General features: G+C 37.5%; 1 protein-coding gene and 1 long non-coding RNA gene across 4 annotated transcripts in view; one reads left to right on the top strand and one right to left on the bottom strand.

Moving 5' to 3' along the window:
• The window catches only part of LOC118984731 (uncharacterized), a 293126-nt gene extending 275464 nt beyond the window's left edge, over positions 1 to 17662 (bottom strand). Inside the window, exons 1-2 of the long non-coding RNA XR_005065979.1 lie at positions 17644 to 17662; positions 17187 to 17189 (exon numbers count right to left, since the gene is read on the bottom strand). This is a non-coding gene — a long non-coding RNA (uncharacterized LOC118984731). The remainder of the gene's footprint in view (positions 1 to 17186; positions 17190 to 17643) is intronic.
• DLG2 (discs large MAGUK scaffold protein 2) overlaps positions 1 to 25943 on the top strand; it is a 1965529-nt gene that overhangs the window by 369248 nt on the left and 1570338 nt on the right. Inside the window, exon 1 of one of the 3 annotated variants that reach the window (XM_037042842.1) lies at positions 7416 to 7685. The exons of the other annotated variants lie outside the window; for them this stretch is intronic. Within the exon in view, the coding sequence (XP_036898737.1) occupies positions 7656 to 7685 (30 nt within the window). The 5' untranslated portion in view covers positions 7416 to 7655. Of the gene's footprint in view, positions 1 to 7415; positions 7686 to 25943 lie in introns of those variants that run through there. 3 annotated transcript variants of the gene reach the window in all.

Below are 25943 nucleotides of genomic sequence, written 5' to 3'. Positions count from 1 at the left end.
TAATTATTCCTCATTTCCAGGTTGATGAAAATATTGTGCTTTGTCTTTAAGCATCTTGTAGTGCCTCAGGGTCAATATTCTGTCTATTAGAGATAAATGATTGGACTTTTGTATTAGCATTGCAGAGAATCAGATTTTTGTGTTACTGAATCTGACGTTAATAAAGTTATTTCTAATTAGTTCATTTAAATATAAATTTGTTTATTTAATAGCTGCCTCTAAGGCGACTCTGGCCATTTGATATGTCTGTATTTAGGAACCTGGGTCTTACATATATTTGAAAGTGGTGCAGTATACTTTGGAATGGAACCCTTAGAACCAAACATTTGAAGTTTATGGTATTTACTGCTTGGATCAATGAGTTTGATGATTTTGAAAGACTATCATATCATCATTATAACCAAGATGGGATGGAACTTAGGGACAGATGATATGATCAAGGTTCACATCCTGGCCCATCCACCCAGTCATCTGAGTGCCCACCATGTCCTGGCTTAGCCAGTAGCTATATAAGTTTGGGCAAGTCAACTCTTTTGCCCTTCGGTTTCATCATCTCTAAAATTATAATTACTTCACTGGCTATGAATATTCAATAACATGTATTTGCCTCATCTCATCCTGCTGAATAAAAAGTTAATGCTGAATCTGAGAACTATTTTTTCTATTTCGTATATTTGTAAATACTATGGTTAGTGTAAATCACATCTTCAGAAACCAAGCTATATTAAAAGTGAGATTGCAAATTTCATGTTGGACTCTTAATTCTAACCCTATTTTTTTCAAAAAAGAGATTTGTTGTGATGCAGCTCACTCCTTTATTCAAAAAAGGATGCAGCACCTGCTGTGTGCTGGGCACTGTTCTCGGCACTGGTGCTACAGCCATGCACAAAACAGACAGGCTTTCTGCTCCGATGAGTAAGTTTCGAATAAACGGTATAGTAAGATAAGAGCAAAAAAGATATCTCAGATTGTGATTATTGCTATGAAGGAAATACACAAGATTATGTAATGGAGAGTGATGGAAGGGAATTTAATTGAATTAAGGAGATCAGTTGGGGAAAGTCTTACTGAAGTGGTAGCATCTAAGCAGAGACCTGAGTGATAAGGAACCAGGTGTGTGAAGATCCAGGGGAAGAGAATTTCTGGCAGAGGGAGGAACAAATTTAGGGCCCTGACAAATAATGAGGAGAGTTAAATACTGTATTTAAGGAATAGACAGCAGGCCAGTGGGATGGGATGTAAGGAGGTGGAGAGGTGGAGCATGGGGAGGACATTTAGCAATATCACTGAGTTATTTATATTAACGTGAAAGCAAAATTGTATAAGACCATATACCTTTTTAGAATTGAGGCCTATGCAGAACTATTTGAATTTCTGGACTCTATTTAACTTGTATCATTGTGTAACAGTAGGAGAAATTGAGTCCTATAAGGAATATGCTTGATGTCCAGAAGAGTTTATGTAAACATTGATTTGTTCAGGAAACAAAATCCTTATCAAATATTTTAATCATTTATAGCTTACTTCCTAAAACTGTCAAAGTCTCAGAGGAATTTCTAGATTGTAATGGCAATAAGAAGGAAGGGTTACACTAATTGAGGGTTATCAATTAGCTATGTTCTAATTCATTCATGTAAGCAAAATTGGCATGCAATTCTGGTCTATGCAATTAAAAACCACCATGAGGCCTGGCTGGTGTGGCTCAGTGGATTGAGTGCTGGCCTGGAAACCAAATGGTTGCCTGTTTGATTCCCAGTTAGGGCACATGCTTGGGTTGTGGGCCAGGTCCCCGGTGGGGGGGAGGGGCACATGAGAGACAGCCACACATTGATGTTTCTCTTCCTCTCTTTCTCCCTCTCTTCCTCTCTGTCTAAAAATAAATAAATATGAAACATTAAAGGGACTTATCTAAGAAAAAGAAGATATAAATATGAACAGTGAAAGGACAGAAAACTCACAGTTATTAACAACCACACCTAAAATAAAAGCAAACTAAGAGGACAGCTAAATCAGAAGCAGAACCATAGAAATGGAAATCACATGGAGGGTTAGCAACAGGGGAGTGGGAGGAGGAGAAAGGGGGAGAAGGTGCAAAGAATAAGTAGCATAGACGGTAGGTAGAAAATAGACAGGGGGAGGGCAAGAATAGTGTGGGAAATGTAGAAACTAAAGAACTTGAGACACGTGGACATGAACTAAAGGTGGGGAATGTGGGGGGTGGGGTATGCAGGGTGAAAGAGAATGAAGGGGGAAAATGGGACAACTGTAATGGCATAATCAATAAAATATATTTTAAAAAATAATAAATAAAATCTTTTTTAAAAATCATGAAAAAATGAACATGTACTGATTTCTGTAGCAATTTTTGATTCACTCAAATTTTTTTAAATACAATTTTTGTGTCTCTCTTACTAAAAAACACTACATTTAACATACACAGAATACATAGACTACTGCCTTTCATAATTTTTTCAGGATTAGGCACTCTCTAGACATTTTTTTCATCATAGAAACCTTCTGGAAAAGTCAGATCTTTTCTAATCGACCCTCATTTCCTGTTTTCCTCTGGAGAATTTGGAAATGAGGGCAGACATTTTGCTACGATCTGTCTGCAGTCTATTTTACGAAGCTAACAAACTTTGCAGATGTCACTCATGTGCCTGCTGTCCTGGGGATGTGGTGTAAGGGACAGACGGGGTGGGATTTCACACGGGGTGATTCCTTCAGTTCTTCCCCTTGGAGGTGATCTCTCTAATGTAGGCCATTCCTTCTGGGATGCTCCCAAGGCCCTAATGAGCTGTGGAGGTCTCAGTGTAGGAGCCCAGAGAAGTGCCTGTTGTTACAGGCAGATCCCAAGTTGTTTGTAATTAACCTGCATGGAATTCAGGTTAACTTTGCCTAAAGAGGGGTTGGACCCAGAGAGGCAGAAATTGCCTTGTGATTGGAGGTGTGATAAGACGAAAGGCACATGGACTTTGCGCTTTGGGTTGGAGTCATCTAGGCGCTGTGTCCACTAGGGCAAATCATGTAATCTCAGGGAGCTTCTGTTTTTTTTTTCTATAAAATGAGGATTGTATTTCATTTCTGCAGGGTGTTGGGACCATCAAAAATGCCACCTTTTAAGTATCTACTGCAATACTTCAGAGAATAGCCACTTGATAAATTACTGCTATTATTAATACAAGTGCTTGTATTTATTACTGTTTTTCTGTCACCAGGGCAAATGCCCAGTTTAGCAGCAAGCACTTCGGCTGGAAACTACACCTTTCCGTTAAAGATCAGTTTGTTCCAAAATCACTTTCTTGCATTAGACTGGATTTGCTAATCAAAATATTTGTAGCTGCAAATATCTTCAGCTACATACACCAAATGTATTTTTTTCTTAAATATATATAGTATAGTATATTCTTTCTTAACTGTATTTAAATGTATACTATATATAAAACATATATATAGTAGTTACTGTATGCATCAATGGTTCTCATGGGGACAAAGGATGGATATTACAGGATTTAAAAAATTTCCTATCAAGAAAAATAAAGGGCAAAACTGGAGCTCTGATCATTCCTTCATTCCCAGAATATCAATTTTGTGCCTCTGAAGTGCAGTTACCATGCTACATGCCAGAGGCAGACTTAAATCTGCTCTCATGGGACTTAGATTCTAGGAGAACGGGCAGAAGATATATTTCACTCTAGAGATTTTTTCCCTGTTGGAAACAAACAAATAAATAAAAACAATACATGCAAATGGCTGAGGTACAGGTTTAGTATAAGTAATTCACAATAGTAATTTTCTGATATCAAACTTCCAATGGTAGACTTTATTACCAATCAATATGTTTCTGGCTTCATGTCATTAACCTTAAGCAATATTGAGAAAAGCGATTTGGCCTGGCTGGGGTAGCTCAGTGGGTTAAGCCCAGGCCTATGAACTGGAGAGTCACTGGTTCCATTCTCAGTTGGAGCACATGCCTGAGTTGCGGGCCAGGTCCCAGGTTGGGGGAGCTCAAGAGGCAACCAACTGTTTCTCTCCTTCTCTTTCTCCCTCTCTTCCCCTCTCTCTAAAACTAAATAAATAAAATCTTAAAAAAAAAGAAAAGAAAAGCAGTTTTTAGGCTGTGGCTTTGTATCTTGCCAAATACTTCTTGTGAAATCACAGGCCCAGCTGAGTTCTATGTCTGTAAAAAATGCTTCAAGCCAATGCCTTGCTGATTATAAAAATAAAACTATGCTTCCCTTGAGGTAAAGAAGTGGATTATCTCCCATCATCCTAATATCTGGGGGAAGTCAATGGAAGGCAAGGTATACACAAAGTAGAGAGCTGCATCCTCTGAGGAACTACATTTAAAAATGTTAGCTGTTTACTTTTATCTAAATACACAGAGATTATCCAGTTCATTACATGGTAAATACAACCAAATGATTATAGGACATGTAGATTCCACCTGCTTTTACCGCACGTTTATACTCGGTGTTATATAAATGATGCTCTTTTTTTTCCTCCAGCAGAGATTGCGTGTTCAGTTTGTGAAATGCCTGCTCTAAAGTGCTTTTATTTAATGAAAGCCCTTTGGATATGTTCATTCCTGTAAGCTGGTTGTAGAAAGATTTAAGATATTGATTCACTTATTTTTCAAATATAATAGAGTGCATGTAATTCTTCTTCCTCACAACTTCTAGCTAACTCCAGTGGGAACTTCTCAACTCAAGTTCTCTCTCTGGAATGCCTTCCCTGACTACTCCATTCTGGCTTAAATTCCTCTACTTTATGTCTCAAACACCCTAACTGCTTGCTGTACTGTAGTATAGTTGTTGATTCACTTGTAGGCGAGGATTCTGCTAGCTTGGGCTCACCGTTGTGTCTTCATATTAGTATATTCCCAAGAATATTTATTGAATGAATGATATACTAGACTAGGCAAAGGAAATATAGAGTCAAAACTGTCTTTAAAAAGCTACAGCCTAGTAGGCAATACATTAATAAAAAATCATACAGTAATCCCTCAACAAATGTGTTAGATGAATGACTTAGGCAGTGTATGTGGTATGCCAGGACCTATGCTGGATGAGTTGCCTTTCATTCCTGCAGGTCTTCAGAGTCTGCAAAGTGCTTCCACCTGTGATCAGCCAGGGTCAGAAGACTAATCAGTTCCCTCTGCCAGTTTGCTTATATCTTAGCTTTCTCCCCTCTCGGATAGAGGAACTTAATTCCAATGGTACATTTCTGTCAAGGACACCTTATAAAATATCCATTTACTCTGCTACCCAATTTACTTCCTCTGTCTTTCTGATCCCTGACTATCTCTGTTCTGATCATGACTAACCAAGCCCTGGACTTGCCATAACTTATCTGTCCTTGGGAAGTCATGTAAACTTTCAAGCTGGTAAGAAAAGTACAAGTGCTTTGTCGTGTGTGTGCTGTAGGAGGCACAGAGCCTAATTAGTTTGGAGGAGATGACAACAATCAGCATCTGTTTCATATGAGATGCTTTGGTGGTGTCTGAGAAGCTCTCTGCTACCTGGAGATGCTCAAGCACATGACCTTATCCAGACTCTGAGATAAGCCTACAAAATACTGAATTACATTGTCTTGCTATATCAATATAATAAATAAGGAGGTGAATAGACAAAGTAATCCTTTTTTGACCTTTTCATAGTACTGAACCAAAAGATTGTTGCCTAACTGAATGTACCAAACATGGGCTTTATTTGTATTATTTAACTTGACAATTATTTGAAGTTTATTACACCAGTAGGATAACAGCTAAGAAGAAATTATTTTTTTATCTGTAAATAATTTTTGAAGCACATTTTTCCTTTGAACACATATTAGATTTGCTATGATCTTTTTTATTTTTAAATCTTTAGAAACAGAGCTTTCATTATGGTAAAAGAATTCTGTGTCAGTTCTTGAGAAACCGATTTAGCAATCAGGAGGGTATTGAGGTTAGAACCTAGATAATTCATGAAAAGTAGAAAACATTTACATGTCTATCCTTTTGAAAAATGTGTATTGTGGAAAATACTTAGTGTAAGGAATGGTTCTACTGAAACCTTTGAAAAATTATTTATTGACTTTAAAGAGAAGAGGAAGGGAAAGAGAGAGAGACAGAGAGATAAACATGAGAGAGGGAGAGAAACATTGATTTATTGTCCCACTTATTTATGCACTCATTGGTTGACTCTTGTATGTGGCCTGGCCAGGGATTGAACCCGAAACCTTGGTGTATCAGGACAATACCGTCTGTGCTACCCGGTCAGGTCTGGTTCTACTGGAATCTTAATAGCTAAAACAGTGTGTGGGTCCTTGAACATCTCTTCTTGATGTTGTCAATTGTCCGCCTGACTATGTTTTCTTCCTAGTGAAAAAGACTCCCTGGTTTTCCATTTTTATTGATGAGGCAGTGCTTTTCATCATGTCATTCACTGTCTCTCTCATATCCCCTTTTCTCTGCACCCCTGTTTCTACGTGTCTGCTTTAGTCTGTCTCTGCCTATGAGTCCAAGACAATGAAAAAATATTATTATCTAGAGAGATGCTGTAGACACCTCAAAGACAGTATATGGAGCAATTTCACTGGAAGAAGGGGAGAGATTTGAGCGAAGGAGGAAGGTTAATCATTTGGCTGGTAAGATGCTGCAGAGGGAATACAGAGCTCTGCCCACGTAATAAGTGCCTGCAGGCAGCCAGTGAGGAGAGAAAAGTTTGGGAAAGAATCGTTTTTTGTCTCTCTGAATGTGGAACTTTTGGAAATATTTTGTAACCCCCTCCCACTCTAATTTCATAAATACATTTTTGTCTGAATATTCAGGTTTTTGTGTATTCGCATGTGTCATAGACCACACAAATAGGTACACACATAAAAGAAGAAAGCAGCTAACATTTTCTTAGTTCAACCTCCAAATCCACAGTTTTTTTTGTTAAATAAAAGTCCCTGGCCCGGTTTTTCTTCTCCAGCTGTTAGTCATTTGTAAGAAGCTGCCCTTGTAATTGCAAGTGAGTTGAGACGTGATGTACGCAGCACCGCATGCACCTTAGCTTTTCAGTCCTATCTTTCGAGTCATTTAGACTCCGGGGAATCATGCTCATAATAAATAGCTTTTTATTACCCAAAGCCGCTGTTCTGGCAGCCTAACGACAGCCCTTTGATAGATGGGCCGGGTAGTTTTTTGTGTTGTGCTTACTCAGAGTTATTAGTAGGAAAGAGAAAGGCAGCAAAAGGGGGGACTTTGGCACGGGAGCTCTTATGTGTATACTGAAGCAGCAGATCAGAATTCAGAAACAAGAACGAGAGAGCTGAAATGTGATTCTCTGGTGCTTGGTGTAACACTCACCACCACGATAGAACTCTTCGAGGCACTCACAGGAGGCTTGCTCTGATCACGGAATTCGCTAAAAGACCATGCAGCCGCGGAGCCCAGCAAGCCACCTGGAAGTTTTGCCGGAGCTGATTTCTAGGGGATTTTCCGGTGCCTAGGAGAATCCTGCTGGCTTTGAGCTCTATGGAGGAGGGCTCCACTTTCCCATGAGGGGCCCCCTTGGAAAAGCCTCCAGTGCTGAATCCAGGCTCTGCTATTTACCAAACGGCTTTTCTCACCTTTGCTGATTTGCTGGTGTGATTTCCATGTACTGAGTCCTGTGTAGGGATCCAGGATGGATTGCCTGTGCATTGTCACCACAAAGGTAGGCTAGGAAACAGGGCTGTTGTGTGCAGCATTTTCCTGTTATTATTCTGGTCCTGTAATTAAACAGCTCTGGTAGATGCTGCCAGTTCATGAGATAAAATGATTAGTATAATTTACTTTGCTGGGCGTTTTATTTCCCAGGAGGGTCTGAGGGTCCTGTCTTTATTTGATTTCAACTTCTTAAAGTGGTATTGTATATTTGCTCAAATGGAAGGAGAATTTGCCTGTGTTTTTATGGCAGGATGTGCGTTTGCATCTGTTTGTAGCACAATATTAACGTATCTATAGTAGTAGTGTAGTTTACACATCATTTTAACATAACATGTCAGGGTAGTCTTTCTGAGTGTGATAATTAGCTTTTCATTTAAAAACTATATCTTCTGTGCTCGAAGAAACCAATCAGCTTTACTGTGGCTTGACATATTGTTCCTGATTGGAGAATTCTGATATTCTGCATTTTGGTAAATTTTTAAAGGGAAAAAAATCTTTAGGTCCTAATTTGAAACAAATGAACACAGTATTTAATGTTGAAGCAATTATCTCTATCTTGATTAGGAGCAAATTAAATATTTGCATTATCAGAAATAAAAGTATAAAACTAGGAATGGAATAAAATCAGGAGGCAATACTTTTATGGGTTTACTGAAAATAGCTAAAAATTTCAAAACATTTTATTTTACTCTGTCAGTTCTAAATAATGATTTAAATTTCATAAGCACTGGTTATTTGAATAGGAATTACAATTATTTTAAGAAAAAATGAATTAAAACACACTTATTCATTAGCCCCCTTTTCATTTTACATATAAGCATACCATGAGTTTATTTGAGCTATATCTTTTAGGATCTCACATTGATTGGACACCCATTAGATAGGGCAAAATCAATAGCTTCATGTATGAGACTCATTAAGGGTAGATTTCCCACTGTGATTTCACTACTAAAGAAAAGATTATTTAATTTTGAAGCTACAAACCAAATTCCCCACAATATGACCTTAAATATTTTACTTTAACAGATTGTATTTCAGAAACTCTTAATGGATATCTTCCCATAGGGCCTAGTATCACATATGGCAGCTACAGCTGATGTTAATGCATTTGAAACCTAAAAGATTCTAGTTGGATTAATGGATGGGGCTTCAGAGTTAGATGAATGCCTCATTTTACTTCCAAAAACTACCAAGCATCTCATTCAGTTTTTCCAGTGAAATCAGAAAAATTAATTAAAATAAAATTTTAAAAAGCTAAGTGGGAAATGGTATTTCCTTATGTAATCTAGGAAGGAAAATAGTCTCTATGTTTTACTCTTTCAGAGGTGTTACATGTAGTTATGTGTGTTCCATTATTATTTATTTCAAAATCATGATAATTACAGATACAGTAAAACACAATTCAAGCTTTAAAAATAAGTTACAAAATGCTATGAAGTAGAAGTGTAAACTGGAAGGCTGTTGCATTGAACAAATTGAATCAACACTGAGATCAGTTCCTCAATTTGGAAAACAGGATCTGATTTTAAAAATGTCTTGTGCTTTATAGCCACTTACCAAAATATTGATGATCACAGATATAAAGGTAAGACACATTCTTTTGCTTTAAATCCTACATCAGAGATAGATGTCAATATCTTGGTATTTTGATTTACCGTAAAAATTATACAATTTCGTAAGACAAACACGTGTGAGATTTTATGAATTTGCTGATGTAGTTATGTTCATGACTGTTTCCCAGGTTGTACATATGTCATCCTTCTAGTACAAACACACAACAAAGTTGTATTACAATGTTTAGGTGGAAAACAGTGTGTGACTGATTTAAAAGCTGCATTTAGGTGAGGAGACTTCCTGGAGGGCTTCAGAATGCAAATCCTGTCTGCCTCACCCACCACCACTGACACTCTTTTCTTCCAAGTGCCCATGCACTTGGGATGCCCTTGCTCCACTTTCCTGGGACTCTGACAAAAAACTTGGCAGCAACTTGCACATTTTAATTCTATCTCTGTTTAACCCTCATTTCTTTCTCCTTTAGCAGTGAGTCCACCTTCTAGCAGTTCTGGCTGAGATGATTTCTTCAAGTCTCGCTTTATGTGAGACCTCCCTGATCTCTCCTAGGCTCCACCTCATCCACGTGATATCCTCCAGCTTGCAGCCCACCACCATCCCTGTCAAGATTTTCAGTGGCAGGCGGACATTAATACTTTCACTTGCCCCGTCTTCCCTTCCTGTCATGAAAGGCACTTGCTGTTTCCTTGAATCCTCCTGCGCCTGCTCTGCCTCCCACTCCCTTCTATTACACATACTGTGGAAACAAGTTCTTTTTCACGTTTTTTTGTTCCACATACTTAAGAATCACCATTAGAATATCAATGCAAGGAGAGATTATAACAAATGGAGAGAAAGTACTGCCTCGTGGCTATATAAAAGCATCTATTGGACATAAGCATCTAGTAGACATAAATGAAGGAGTGTTTTTACTTTTGGTTTCTCTGCATATAAAAGGAAGGAAATGATTACGGCACATTTCATAAGAATCTAACTCCCTGAGGAAATATTCCTACTTGAGGTCTTATGAAACTCAGATTGCCTAAAGTCATGAGGGCTTCAGCCTGGTCCCACTGATTTGCAGAGCCCCTCAGATTGGGGCAAGAATTTTTGGCCAGGAAATCACCAGAGTCACGAGTACCCCGACTTTCTGCCCCATGGTTCCCTAGGTCCTTCCGGGTGTTCAGACAACTCACTCTCATCAGGATCCTAGGTCGTCTTTTTTATTTGAACAATTCTGTCCAGCTTCAATTTTTCTTTGTCACAGATGTCACTACTGAGAAATAGAAGTAACATGACTTAGTGGGAAGAGCAGGACTCCAGAGCAGCAATTTTCAACCTTTTTTCTCTTATGGCACATATAAGCTAATTATTAAAATTTTGTGGCACCCCCCCCAAAATATATTTTTTCCTGGTCTGACAAAAATAAGAATAACTTTCATTGATTTACAAAAAATAATTATAGTAATTACCTACACTTTTTGCTCCAAAGTGACTTTAAAAACAAATCAGGTAGCTATACTTGTATGTAAGGATTTCTAGTATCAAGAATTAACCAATCAGATAAAACTTGATTATGTGACATGACCAATAAGATGCAACTCTATCATGTGACCAATATATTTATGGTTCAAGACAGAGCATGCACACCTGACAACTATTGTTGTGTTGGCTATTATCTTTTTTTTTGTTCATTTGACAATGTAAGGGTGAAGAGATCAGTGCCCTCAATTAAATATTCAGCTATTGCATGTGTTAAAAATTTCTTGTGGCACAAGGGTTTAAAATTGCTGGTCTAGAACAAGACTTGGATTTAAATTGTTGTTTTGACACGTTTTAGGTTTAGGGCTTGGATACATTAACTTCCCTGAGTCTTGATTTCCTCATCTGTCCAAAAGATATGATCTTACCTATGTGTAAGTGATGTGGTAAAGTATAGACGGTACCTTGCACAATTCCTGGCATATGGAAGGAATTCAGTATAGAATAATTTATTGAGAAATTCACAATTTATATCTTTAGTCTATCCCTCTGTTTGGGTGTGATCACTGTGGAAAATGGGGTCATCTTGGTGTTAGTGGTTAAACATGATTTAATAACTAATGTAACACATTTATAGAGTAGACATTTAAAAATATGTTTTGAAGAATTGAAAGATAATAACCGTAATAATTTTTATTATTTTTTAAAATATCAATGTGCAGTTGCCTCTTGAGTGTCCCCTACTGGGGACCTGGCCTGCAACCCAGGCAGGTGCCCTGACTGGGAATCAAACTGGTGACCTTTGGTTAACAGGCCAGCACTCAATCCATAGCCCCAATAATTTTGGTAACGAAGATAAAAGGAAAATAACGTTAGCCCACATTAAGGCAGAGACATGATTGGCAATAGGACAACAGTTCTGGGGGCAGGCTGAATATTCGGGGCTAAATTTAATAAAATGCCAGCAGTCAGTAGAATTTTTCCTTTGCTGTGTAGGGATTTTTAAGTATCATATATAATAACATACAGGATTTGATACAAAAGCAGAAGAAATGTGGAGCTGTGAAAAATCAAAGGAAGCCTGTGCTTTGTGACCCAGAGGCACGGGGCATCAGTGCTTTGTCCGTAAGATGAGTATATTTTATTGCATCTCTGAGGAGCTTCCTATTCTGTCTCTAACCCAATATTATTCTAAAGTATATTATCTCAGCACATAAAATTACTCGTGCATACTAAGTATCTTAAAATGTAGTTGTGGGTGAATCAAACATTGCTATCATTTCAGACGTTCATTAACCAGACTTATGGACATTTAAAAAAGTTTAAAAAATACTCTACAAAGGCAACTATAATATGTTGTGATAAGCTAATGCTATAATTTTTAAATAAAGGCATTATGGTCCTATTAATTTTAATATGTCTAATAGGCTAATATGCATAATAAAATTCAAACAGCAAAATGAAAAGTGGACCAGGCAGCATAAAAGAAACTTTATTGATGCTGGTAATACTACATCTGTTCTGTAAATAAGATATCACTCTTTGTTTCTATCATATCACCATCTTTTAAAAGAATTAAAATCCCTTAGAATTTCTAAAAATAAATAGGAGTGTTTGCTGGGTGTTTAAAAAAATCTTTTCATCAAGACTAATAAGTATGGTGTTATTTATTATGACCTTAATAGAAAAAAAGAGTAATATCATACTCTCAGAAATGAACTCATCATAGAAATATTTGTAACTATAGTTTTTTTGAGGGGTGGGCTAAAATAATTTTTCTACCAGAGCTTTATGTAGGAGGCAAAGTGAAACAAATCACCAAGGCAACAAATGGTTTACCTGGGAGGCCCGGTTTTCACAGACAAAACTATTGATTCATGTAGGTGTGTAGTTGCATCTGCTCTCATGGAAGAAGCAGCACATCCACTCATTCATTTCATTCATCTAACAAGATTTATTGGATCCTGGTATGTGCCTGGCATGTTGGAAGGCATGAGGATACAATAAACAATCTGTTCTCATGGAACTTTTAGTTTAATGGGGAAAACAGCCAAGTATAGAAATAACAGCGATGTGTAACAAGAGGTGAACATAGGGCGCTATGGACATTAGCACAGGGATGCCTGCAGAATCTGGTGGACTGGGTTGCAGAGTAGGCAGGGGTTTAATAGCAGGGAAAGGTTTTCTGAGGAAGTGACAAGTAAGCTAATATCCAGGATAGAAGGCACAATGGGAGTGGGTAGAGTGTTTTAGGGAGAGTCCTAGATGTGATAGATAGATAGATAGATAGATAGATAAATAGGCAGACAAGGGAGAGAAAAGAGACGAAAGAGGGAATGGCCTGCTCTAGAAAGGAACATCAGTGTGGCTGGAACATTAGGTGTCAAAGGTGAGTAGCAAGATACAAAGGATGGAAAGATAGGTGGGGGACCAGTCAAAAATAAATATCAAGAAATTGAGACATTATTTTAAGGAAATAGGTTTTTTCCCTCCATTATTAACATAGGTTGCAAATCCCAAAACTGGTCCTTGAGTTCTTATCCATTTTCTCTGATTTGAGCTTTCTCTTTCTATTTTCTGCCACATTCCCCTTTGCCCATTCTTATGCCTGTTCAGTAAAATATAGTAGTTTTACCCTTCTCTTGCTGAAATGTAGTTTTCTCTTTGATATGATGGTGTGTATCTCACGGGGTTGTCTTGAGGATTTAGGGAGATAAGAAATATAAAGTAGTTTATGACTTTGTGTCAAGGGGTAGGTATATCACTTTCTATTGGGCTCCACAGTCTCCCTATCTTCCTATCTTTCCTCGCTGTTCTTTTCATTAAGTCCCTGAATCATTCAGCCTTAGTGTAGATTTGGCCCTGGCTGGTGTGGCTCCATGGTTGGAGCATCGTCCTGTAATTGAAGGATTGCAGGCTCCGTTCCCAGTCAGGGCATATACTTAGGTTGCAGATTCATCCCCAGTCTAGGCATGGACACAGGCAATGCAACCCCTGGTTCAGACATGTGCAATCCCTAGCCCAGTCTAGGTTTGGGTGTGTATGAAGGGAACCAACCTATGCTTCTTTTGCATCAATGTTTCTCTTTCTCTCTCTCTAAGAAAAGAAGCAAATAAAAATATCCTCAGGTGAGGATTAAAAAAATTAGTGTAGATTTGTAGTATTTTTAGACACATATTCATAGGCTGTAAAAGTAAACTTTTACAAATGAAATAAGATTTTATTACATGAATCATACCAGCCATCTGTGAATATATCTATAGTAAATAGTCTTTCCTGCCAAACCTCATTACCAGGATTTTATTCACAACATTAGCCCTTTTTGACACGATGAGTAAAAGCCACATGTACTGTGAAGAGCTATGAGTTTGAGAGGATTGGCCTTACTAAGACGTTTAGCTAAATCTTATTTTATGAGACAAATGTGGGTTTGCAAAGGCAACAAGTACAAATCAAATTTTGCAAATCAAATAATATTTAAACACATTTATTGGACTCACACTTTAAATAAATCACATAACTCTCTTTATAAACTAGAAAATAATCCATCACTCCCTTTATTATTCAACCATTATTTCATCTGGATGTTTGCGGATAATATTTTTTTAAAGCAGGTTACCCATGATTACAGCCGCCTGAAAGACTTTTCTAATTGCTTGTGTGTAGTTTCACCAAAGGCAATTTGGGAAAGTGCACTGGACCAAGGTTCAGAAAATAAAGGTATAAATGTAGGTTTCCCATCTATTATATTAACTTCGTCAATTCAGTTTACCCTCCCTGAGCCGTAGTTTCTCAAGTCCGAAGTGGGTATCATAATACTGGTTTATCAGAACTGCCTTCACAGGATTATTGTACAGAATCAAATGAGTTTATGTATTTGAAAACTGTAAACTACTATATATAGGAAAGAGGTGACTTTAATTTTTGAAAGGAGGAAATTCTAGAGAGAACTGGGCTCCTTATGACCATAAGCATTACTGTATGATGGAGAAAGTGAGAGCCGAATCCATATATGTTTTCAAACTAATTTTGTGTTAATTAGGGTGAACCAGGCACATTGGCATGACATGCCTGAGGCCCCTGAGAGAATCAAGTACCGGGCAGTTGGACAGCAGTTGGCATCCGTCCCTGAATTTGGCTCAGAGTGGCAGCATAGCCTAGTGTTTGAAAGCACAGCCTGTGGAGCCAAAAGGTTCTTGCTGGAGCCCTAGCTCTGCTGGTTAGTAGTTTTGTTGTTTGGGCCAAGTCAATCAGCCTCGATCTCAGTTTCCATATTTATACAATGAAACAACAACGAGCATTTTAGAGAGTTGTTGTGAGGATTAAACACAATACTTGTTACCTCCACAAACATTTACTGAGTGCATACTATGTGCCAGGAATAAGCGGTGGAAGTACAACAGTGAACTCATTGGACAGCGTCCCTGCTCTCATAGAACTCATGTTACAAAATGAGGAAACTGGACTTTAATAGGCAAACAAATATAGCAAACACAATTTAAATAGCAGTAACTGCTAGAATTTACAAACAGAGAAATGGAATATGGAAGGATGGATGAGTCTAAAAAGAAACAGGAGCTGCTTTATATGTAGGGTGGATAAGAGATGTCCTCTCTGAAAAGTTCTGGAAACTGGAAAGAACCAGATTTGTGAAGATCCTGGGGAAGAACTTTCTAGACAAAGGGAACAGCTGGTACAAATGATGCACAAAGTGACTGTACAGTTACACAGCATAGCAGCAGTATAGAGCATACACTCACTAAACAGCTTTGAAGGTTTCTGTTCCTCTTCCTCTTCCTTTTCCTTTTCCTCTTTTTTGGGGGAATTGACACTTAAGGGTAAATTTCATGGTAGCCTCAGTGATTCAGTTAGCCAGTTACCACTCTAGTGGCAAATATTTGTTGTGTAGGCACGATGATGTGGATTTTTTCTCCAGTTTTACTGAATGTGTTTCCTAGGTTTATGGGTATTTACTGGTGAAAGAAAGAAATAAAATATTTCAACTTTTTATTTCAGTGCATTCAAAATTAGTCCCAGATTTGAAATCCTATGACAATAACCCTTTCCCCAAATACATACTATTCTAATATTCTTACTAATACATATACATTTCTTTTTATCTAACTGCTTCAGTTCTTGAACCAGCCTTCTAAGGGAAGAGAGGTTTCATGAAAAATTGGTTTGAAAGTACATGAATAAATTCTATTCACCCATGAAGTAAATGTAAGTCAAAAGTACCAGGAAAGTGTCTACTCTCTGGAGTCTTCTAAGCATAAATCATTCTCCTGTTCAATTCTATGCTCATTGGATAGTATGCCATCCTCTCAGTTGTTATGGTAGATAAATGGGAGTTGTTATATTTTGCTAGCAATGCCACTCCCCAGTTGTTATGGTTAGAAAGATAGGAGTTGATCCTGATATTTATTTTTCCCTAAATCCCAAATCTGCCCCAGTTCCAATCCATTTTTCTTATCTGTCCCTCCTTCCTAGCCCTATACATTTTCCATGCTGCTAACTGTGAAGGAACATTACTTTAAATATATGCACCCATCCATAAGTACTATATACATATATGTGTATGTATATGTGCATAATTTATGTGTATTAAAATTCCGGTTAGAACCCTTCAGGGGTTCCCTGTTTCCTACTACTCCATTATTCACAGTATAGTCTGTTGACCTGTTGCAATGACATCCCTTCAGAGCTTGTCAGACTGCAGAATCTCAAGCCCCATGCTGGAACCACTGAGTCAGAACCTGCATTTCAGCAAGTCCCTAGTTGACTTGTAACCCTCGTTGATTTTGCACTGGCCTGCAGGATGATATTTGCATGGTTTAACCTGATATACATGAGGCCCTCTATGGCCTGGCTCCTATCTAACTTTCTATCTCACATCCCACCAGTCTTCATACCTTAGCTTGAACTATACCCAGTCATATTTGGTTCCCCAAATTATCTGAATTGCACTCTCCTGTTTCTATGTACCTATTTTTTAGTTTCTTTTTTTATTTATCAATTTTAGGCAGAGAGGATGGGGTGGGGGAGAGAGAACATCGATTTGTTGTTGTTACACTTAATTTATGCATTCATTGGTTGCTTCTTGTATGTGCCCCAACCAGGGATCGAACCCACAACATTGGCATAATGGGACAACACTCTAACCAACTGAGCTACCCAGACAGGGCCCCTCTTTCTTTTTTTCTGCCTAGAATGCCTCTCAACTTTTCAGCATGACATTTACCTAATAAGCTTCTTTTTAACCTTTAAGACTCAGCTTAAGTGCAGATTTCTCTGTAAATACCTTCCTTGATACTGCCCTACTGGACCGAGCCAGCCATTCTCCATGTCCTCCGTAGAGTGTTCCTGTGTAATAGCAACAATCTAGTCGTACAGTTAGTTTTTACATGTGCCTGTTTCTTGCTAGAAGGAGAACTCTTGAAAATGAGGAAGTTTAGTCATATTTATAGTCAACTACCTACTATGGTGCACCATAAGTGTTCATTGATTCTTCCACTTAACAGACATTTGATAGATAATTGCATTGTTGGATAGTAAATTAATAGTAAATAAATGGCACTGGACTCAGTGATTTTGCACTGGCCTGCAGGATGCCATTTAATGGTTTTATCCAAAGTAACTTCCAAAAGGAACTTTAAAAAACACCTATAATGATGATATTTACTCAGAATTTGCTCAACTAACCACGGATGACACCAGTGCTTTGCAAAAGGGTCCCAGAATGGATATTATATTATTCTGTGGTTGAAATCTGGGTTAAAGTGTTTAGGTACTTTCTTTCATGTAACAGACATTTGATAGATAATCGCATTGTTAGATAGTAAATAAATGGGTGGAAGAAATCCTTCATTCCTGCAACTCATGCACACACATGTTCACACATGTGTGTGTAACATTCACTTTATAATAAATACTTGTAAAAGATATCTTTGCACTCCGATGGATAGAGTAGTTGTCAGACAAGCAATTTGTCAACTTATATGTGATAGTTGCTGAGCCTGAAATGACACTTGAGATATCATTTTAGTGTAAGGGAAATGGACTCAAAGAGATAAAACTCTTTACACGTGCCAAGAAAAATGGCAACAGGGTTACATCTATGATAAACCCACTTATAAAGATCATCACTTAAACTTCTAAAATTCTAGCATAACACATTTTATTAAGCAAAAGCTAAAGCAGTGAGATCAGGTTTGCATTTTGATGAAGAAATATCAACTCATGTCTATTTAACCTCTCAGAGATTTTATATGGTATGATACTTCATTGTGTTTGGGGTAAAATTATTAGACTTTATAGTATGTGTATACCATACTTACCATAAGTATGTTATAAAAGCTTAGTAATTATTTCACTATTTAGTATACTTTTACTATAGAAATATTCAAAAATTTCCTGAAAGCTATAAACAGAAAACTCAAAAATCAGTTTATTGTTTTAAATTACTAGGTCATGAAAGAACTGAGGAAATAATAGAGTTATTTTTTTCTCCCAAAACAGATGGATTGTGTTGTAATCAGCTTTCAGAATACAAACCTGCCTAGGAAAGGAATGTGACCTCACAGCAATTCTGCTGTTTGTTTGTTTTTTTAGCATTGCTTTGCATCTTAGAGAACAAAGTGTATCAGTGCCATTTAATGGTTTTATCCAAAGTAACTTCCAAAAGGAACTTTAAAAAACACCTATAATGGTGGTTATTACTTGGAATTTGCACAACTAACCACAGATGACACCAGTGCTTTGCAAAAGGGTCCCTGAATGGATATTATATTATTCTGTGGTTGAAATCTGAGTTAAAGTGTTTAGGTACTTTCAAATATTTCCTTAAAATTATTCTAGAAACCTAGACAGAAATGCCTCAGTGTAATAAAATGTACCATTTTCCCAAGTAACTATGTAGTCAGCAATGGAGATTCTCCCTGAAGACTGCTTATACAAATTTTTTTTTAAAGGACATCTAAAAGTCAAATTTCAACCTATAAAACATACCACTTAGCCACACCAGCAAGAATTTTGGTTGTTGCATGAAACACAGTTCAAGAAGTATTAACTAAAAACACTTACCTCTCCTACATTTCATGTTTTAACTAAGAGTTATATAATTTACCATACTATATTTATGATATCTCACACTCAGATAAATTATTAATTTTTAAATATGGCTCTAATTAGAAAATGGGAGCAGCAGTTCTTGATATTTTTGCTGATAAAAATATTTGAAAATTTTAGTTTTTCGAGGAAATTCCATTCAGTTCTCCACAGTGGCTGCACCAGTCTGCATTCCCACCAACAGTGCACTAGGGGTCCCTTTTCTCCACAACCTTGCCAGCACTTGTTTGTTGCTTTGTTTATGGTGGCCATTCTGACTGCTGTGAAGTGGTCTCTCATTGTGGTTTTAATTTGCATCTCTCTGATGGCTTGTGATGCTGAGCATCATTTTCATATGTCTCTGGACCTTCTGTATGTCCTTTTTAGAGAAGTATCTGTTCAGGTCCTTGCCCATTTTTAAATTTGTTTGTCTTCCTGGAATGGAGTTGTGTGAGTTCTCTATTTATTTTGGAGATCAAACTCTTGTCCAAGGTGTCATTGGCAAATAAATTTTCTCATATGGTTGGTTCCCTTTTCATTTTGCTGATGTTTTCTTTAGCCATGCAGAAGCTTTTTAATTTGATGAAGGCTCATTTGTTCATTCTTTTCATTATGTCCCTTGCTCCAGGGGACATATCAGTGAAAATATTGCTGTGTGGAATATCTGAGATTTTCCTGCCTATGTTCTCCTCTAGGACTTCTATGGTACTATGACTTACATTTAAATCTTCTCTCCATATTGAGTTTGTTTTTGTGTAAGGTGTAAGTTGGTGATCAAGTTTCATTCTTCTGCTTTTAACTGGACAATTCCACTGCTGAGATTATACCCTAAGAATCCTGAAATACCAATTCAGAAGAACCTATGTACCCCAACATTCATAGCAGCATTGTCTAAAATAGCCAAGTGTTGGAAACAACCTAAGTGCCCATCAGTAAATGAGTGGATCAAAAACTGTGGTACATCTAGTGTGGGAGGTGGGGGTGAGTGTGCTAAGGGAGAGTGGTGGGGGAAAATGGGGACAACTGTAGTTAAAAAACAGTAAAAGGCCCTGGCTGGTGTAGCTCAGTGGATTGAATGCGGGCCTGCGAACCAGAGGATCATGGTTCGATTCCCAGTCAGGGCACATGCCTGGGTTGCAGGCCGGTTCCCTGCAGGCCAACTCCCAGCAGGGGACGCACGAAAGGCAACCATACATTGATGTTTCTCTCCCTCTCTCCTTCCCCTCTAAAGATAAATAAATAAATAAAATCTTAAAAAAAAACAGTAAAAGGAAATTTGAAAATTATTTGCTAAAGACACCCTAAATAAAAATGTATATTTTTAGCAAAATAACCCCCCCAATGTTTGTTATGAAGCTCCTAGCACTGTAAGCTATAGTCCCTTTTTACTAGTCTTTTAAAATACAGCTATCCTGAATCAATACACATGTAATTTACTCAGCAATCTGCAGTTCTATTTTAATCGAGGACAGGTTTAATTGCTATTTTTTTCGTGGCTGAGTGCTTGGTGGTGGCTGTAGCACTTGATCTAAAAAGCCTGCCAGTTCTTGCATTGATTAACATTTGTTCAAAAATATATATTCATAGGTGTCAGGGAGATAAGGCACAAAGCAAAACAGTATCAATTGACCCTATTTCTTAGTGTTATGTTTTCCCAGAATTTCAAATATCTGAGAAAAACCTCTGAGAAGAGAGAACAGTGTACATTTAAATGGATGGCATTTCATGTGCATTATTCAGAAAACACTGTCCAAAGTATATGCATATTTGAAGCTCAAGAAAATTGTATGAACAAATTGATATGAATTGCATACTTAATAGGTTGTAATTATGTCTTACCAAAATCTCAACTCTTTAAATCCTTTATTCTTTGGAAATATGGTAATTGTCTCCTTTCCCATGTAGTTAATTATAAATTTCAGGAAGAATTAAGTTGGCTAAAACTCTTTATTATGTTTGTTTTCTTTGTCTCTATGGTGGCACTGAGAATAGAATTGAATTGCTTTGATTTTGTTTTTGAATGGCATTTCTTTCCTCAAAGGATAGACTTTATTTGAGGACCTGAAATTTTAGATATTTTTCATTAGCTATTAATTCAAGAGAGTTATTTTTTTTACAGATGAATTTAGAAGTGTGTTGGGAAGAAAGATGAAGCTTATTTTAGAAATCACAGCCTTTGTTTCCGTAAGAGTTTGTAGTTTATGGTGTAATAGATAAGACCTGCCAGTGACCACTATCAGTTGACTGCAGCTGTAGATAATGTCTCCAGTTTCTTTCAAGGGGAAAAGTACAAGTGTAGTCCGTTCCTCACGTCTCATCTTGTTATCTCAGCAGGGTGCAGTGACAGCATGCAAATATTAATGGCATTTAAAGTATTTTACAAGACTCTCTTTAAATCTTGTATTAAATCTTGGCTTAAATTACTCTACTATATTTAACTCTATGGAGCAATAATCAACTTTGGAGATTTCTAGGCTTCAGGGAATAATGGGACATGCTTCCAGAAAATGCTAAGATGCCATAGTGTATTTCTTAAAAATATTTACAAGCCAGTGATCTCAAGTATGTGATCCCAGCCTGCAGAGCCACTGTGGCTCCCAAATTTCGTCATCTTAAAACTGTTGCAACATTTCAGATGTTCTTTCCAACTTTGATTAAAACTTAAATTTGAAATTCCTGACCTTGTTAAGTACTTTCTTGTGCTCTTTTCTCAATTAATTTTTACAGTGGTCTTATGAGATAAATATTATTATTTTATACTCAGAAGTGATAAAACATGCTTAGAGTAGTTAAGTGGCAGAGGAGAAAAATCCTTGATTAATAAGATAAATATTAATATTCATATATCAAGTATAATTATCTTATTACTTAGAGTATATACTGGACTCTGGGGTAAACATGTTACATGTATCATCTTATGTAATCCTTTACACTAAGTATTATTGTCTTCATTTTTATAGCTGAGAAAACCAACATTCACGGGGACTAGGAAATTTAACTAAGAACACAGCTCTAGAAGGTGAAAAATCTGGCAATGTAACCCAGGTTCAGTGGTTTCCTCATGATATTAAACATTCTCCTCCATTACCTTTCAGGGTTAATGTACTGCTAGAATGAACAAACAACACATATCAAGCAACTGGCATCTAATAGGTTCTAAATAAATATGATTCCATTATGGACATCTAGGAAATGATTTATGCACCCAAGGCCAGGTGCCCTCTTCTCTGCTGTTACTCTGAAATGGCAAGTCACAACAGTGGCTCCCATGTAGAGTGAGAGCCACGTTAAATGTGGCCAGCCTGAGAACTCAAGAGTCCATGTCGCTCACTGTTGTTAATTAATCCAGGTTGCCAGATGGCTAGAATATTTTTTTAACATAAGGTGTGTAATCCTTGTCTGCACTAATTAGCCACAGATTGCACCTCTGCTCACCTGGGCAAATCCCTGCCTGGAGTCACAGGGGATTTTGGAAAGCAGGAGCATGACTTAGCACCACCAGCACAGCCTGCTGGAAAACCCTCATTCTCAGCATCCTGAGGAGAATGGGTCAGCAACATGCAGGCAAATGCGTCTCTCCCCGGTATGGCTGCGGTCTCAGTGAGGATTTCCTTAGAAACAGATTGGGCCAGCTTATTTTAAACATCTTTGAAATCTGAGAAAATATAAGGAAGCAAGTAGAAAGATAAACCAGAAAGGGAGGAAGTTGGCTATTAAGGAATTATGAAGAATTATGCCCAAAATTGAATGAGAAAGGTTAACAATAATCATGAGTACATTTTGCATCTGTAATGGATACATTAAAAAGGCAGGACTCATAGATGTCATACTAGAAGCCACTTTATTTGGGGCTCCCCACTGTTTGTGTATGGCTTCCTAGTGTTAGTAATCTCTATCCTGCTCTCTGTTGGAAACTGGAGGAGTCCCATGGCTTCCCATGAATTTCCAGTCATTTGTGAAGAGTTAAAAGTCCTACAATCACTTAAAATCATAAATACAGTCTCAATTCAGAAATTAGAATTGTTCGGTATGGGCCCTGGCTGGGGAGTTTAACTGGTTAGTGTCATCCTGATAAACCAAGGTTGTGAGTTCAATCCCCAGTCAGGGCACACACAGGGATCAACAACCAATGAATGCACAAATAAGTGGGACAGCAAATCTGTTTCTCTCTGTCTTTCCCACATCAACAAAATTTAAAATATTGTATCAAATATTAATGAAAACTCTGAACACTTTTCCAGATTAAAGATTCTCTCTTCTCTACTGTGTGATAGAGACTGAGGGCATCTGCTTTGGGGGAAGAGAATGCTGCAGACTTCTCTTTTCTTCTTTCCCATTTGCCAGTTGGTTACTGAAGTGTGAGACAGAAGTACAGAATGGAGAGCAGAAAGTTCTGATTAGACTGGGATTGTGATACTTTTTGCTCCCTGAGGCTGACATATAATAAAAAAATAATAATGAAACAAAATAGCTGACACATAATGCTAATTATGTGTAGAAATAGTTCTAAGTGCTTTATTTGTATTAATTGCGTTCATCTTCATAACTGAGATCAAGAGAGGTTAAGTAATTTGCCCGGGGTCACCTAGCTAGCAAATGAATGATGGATGTGGGATTTTACCCAGGGAATCTAGCTCCAGACTCTTTCTCCCATGGGCACTTTCTTAGGGAATTTCCATTTCCAGGCCTCTCTGATTCAGTCTCCTATTTTATTATGATGTATTTCTTTAGCCCCAGGTTTTATAGCAGTCCATGCCACACAGAGGATCTTTGTAGGCATAATATGGCTTTAGGATGGCGCTTTTGCCTTGCAGACTCCAAAAGTGCAGACTGGCTCACACAAAGCCACCTCTCCTGACATAACTGATGATAACCCATTTTTCATGTTATCTTACTCACTACATCTTTCAGGTGGGAGTCGGAACCCATATATTGGCTTCCTAAACCCAAGGCTGTTATATCAATCTCTAGGTGTACGCCTATTGAAGTCTCTTTTGCTACTCTTAGGTGAAAAGTGAGACCCTTCCTAATCCTATCTCCAAAACCCCTCTTCCCTTTATAAATGTGCACCTACCCAGCCCTTGCATAGACAAGGGCTCAGAGACCTGAAAGTGTTTCTTGGTAATTTCCTTGGAAAATTATAGTACCTCCTTTGGAATTTTATTTTTATCATAACTTGATGTCTTAGGACTTCCAATGTATCATCTTGTGCATATATTTCTACGTATATTATACTTTTGCAACTGGCAAAATTTGATTTCCTCCTTCTCTTTAACAATGTACTCGGAAATTACACATCTTTATGGCAATTGAGAAAAGTAATTAGATGAAAACTTTTATTTGCCCAAGTAAAATCGTTTGTACAGACATGTATACACAAACATGCATGTATGTATAGTATGTGTACATATACACATTATATGTCTATGTATATACACATTATATATCTAACCTATACATCTATGCAATCAATGATTTGAAGGCATCCTAGGAGTTGTTTTATTCAAATTTTTTGAAAATTCCCTTAACTCAATATACTGGAACATATTTTGGACTAAAGTCAGAAAATGTATTTTCTAATAATTTTGATGATGAGTTAAGTCATAAATAGTATGTTAATGTTTCTAATAATTGATATTTTAAATATAATTATTCATTACACTTACGAAGTACCTAACAGTTCATGATCTATTTACACATACATTATTGTGTGACATTTTAATTCTGCGAAACAAAACCCTCTTATTTTTGCCTCTTGGGCATCAAATTTTAGCCTTTTTAACCTTTGTTTCTTCCTCTGTCAAATTCCTGAGAATTTTGGAAAGATGAGAGAGACAATGTAAATGCTTTTCCAAAGACCGAACCCAGAAGAGCCCCATGTGTTTTTTGTGGGATCAAGTCAGGATTCCTCCAGGTCCACACCCTGGTAGGAGTCATTTTTCTCGTACCCTGCGCTTGTTCCTGTCCGTGTGCCATGAGATACAGAGGAAAGAGGAGAAAGATTGAAGGCAGCTTTTCATGTTGCATAGAACCATTCCCCTCTCAATTCTAAGGCCCAGAATTGAGGGGTTTCCTAACCCAGTCTAAGAATATTGTGATTCAGCACTATCCCCGGAAGGCCCCCTAATTGTCCTTTCCGCTCCTAAAAGCTTTGCTAGAAAACGGGAGTGTCTCCTCCATCAAGCCCTTCCTGACTTAGCCAGTCAGAGTTCAACATTCCTCCCTTGGCCTCTATTCCTCGGCACAATTTTCTATGACCTTTCTTATTCCTTACTCCTGGCCCCCCAAATAGGTGAGATGGATCTTTTTTAATCTTCTCATATCATTTTATTTATACGTCAGTAACATTGCTTTCTGATTGCATGTTTATTCGTTTTTTCCTTAGACTAAAAAAAATTTAGACAGAGATTGACTCTTGATATATTTTTATTTTTGATATAATAGCTGGTGTGTGCTAATTTCTCAAAGAATGTTGACTAACTAAATTAATAAATGAATGGTTCTAGTGTTTAACCCTGTTTCAAATGTGACATGTTGTAATGTATCTCCTGCAAGTTTGGGAGCTCTTTGAAAGGATTATTATTTAAATCTTTATACCTCTAAATTTTATATCTCTATATATACCTAGTGTGCAGGCCTCTGTGTACAGTGAATATGAATATGTACATGAATATGTGTATAGTACTATAATGCAACACTTATCAACCCAGAAAAAACCCTATGATTCTGAGAATCATTTTACTGTGAACAGAACAACAAAACCTTCCAACTTTCTCTCTTAAAAAAACATGCTATTTGCCCTGGCTGGTGTAGCTCAGTGGATTGAGCTCGAGCCTGCGAACCACACGATCGCTGTTCGATTCCCAGTCAGGCCACATGCCTGGGTTGCAGGCCAGTTCCCAGCAGGGGACTCACGAGAGGCAACCATACATTGATATTTCTCTCCTCTCCTTCCCTTCCCCTCTAAAGATAAATAAAAAAATCTTAAAAAAAAACATGCTATTTTGAATGAAACATCTGGGTGAAAATTTCATTTGGATGAATCAATTCTTACCTTGCCATATACAAATTTCTTCTCAGGGTCAATGACTAAATGTCTATATAGGTACTTTGTAAATCCTAAAGC

Source organism: Sturnira hondurensis, unplaced genomic scaffold (genome assembly GCF_014824575.4).
Source record: "Sturnira hondurensis isolate 20B ecotype Veracruz unplaced genomic scaffold, ASM1482457v3 Scaffold0003801, whole genome shotgun sequence".
Lineage (NCBI taxonomy): Eukaryota > Metazoa > Chordata > Mammalia > Chiroptera > Phyllostomidae > Sturnira > Sturnira hondurensis.
The sequence above is the reverse complement of the archived record's forward strand: the minus strand, read 5'-3'. Positions and strand labels throughout refer to the sequence as shown.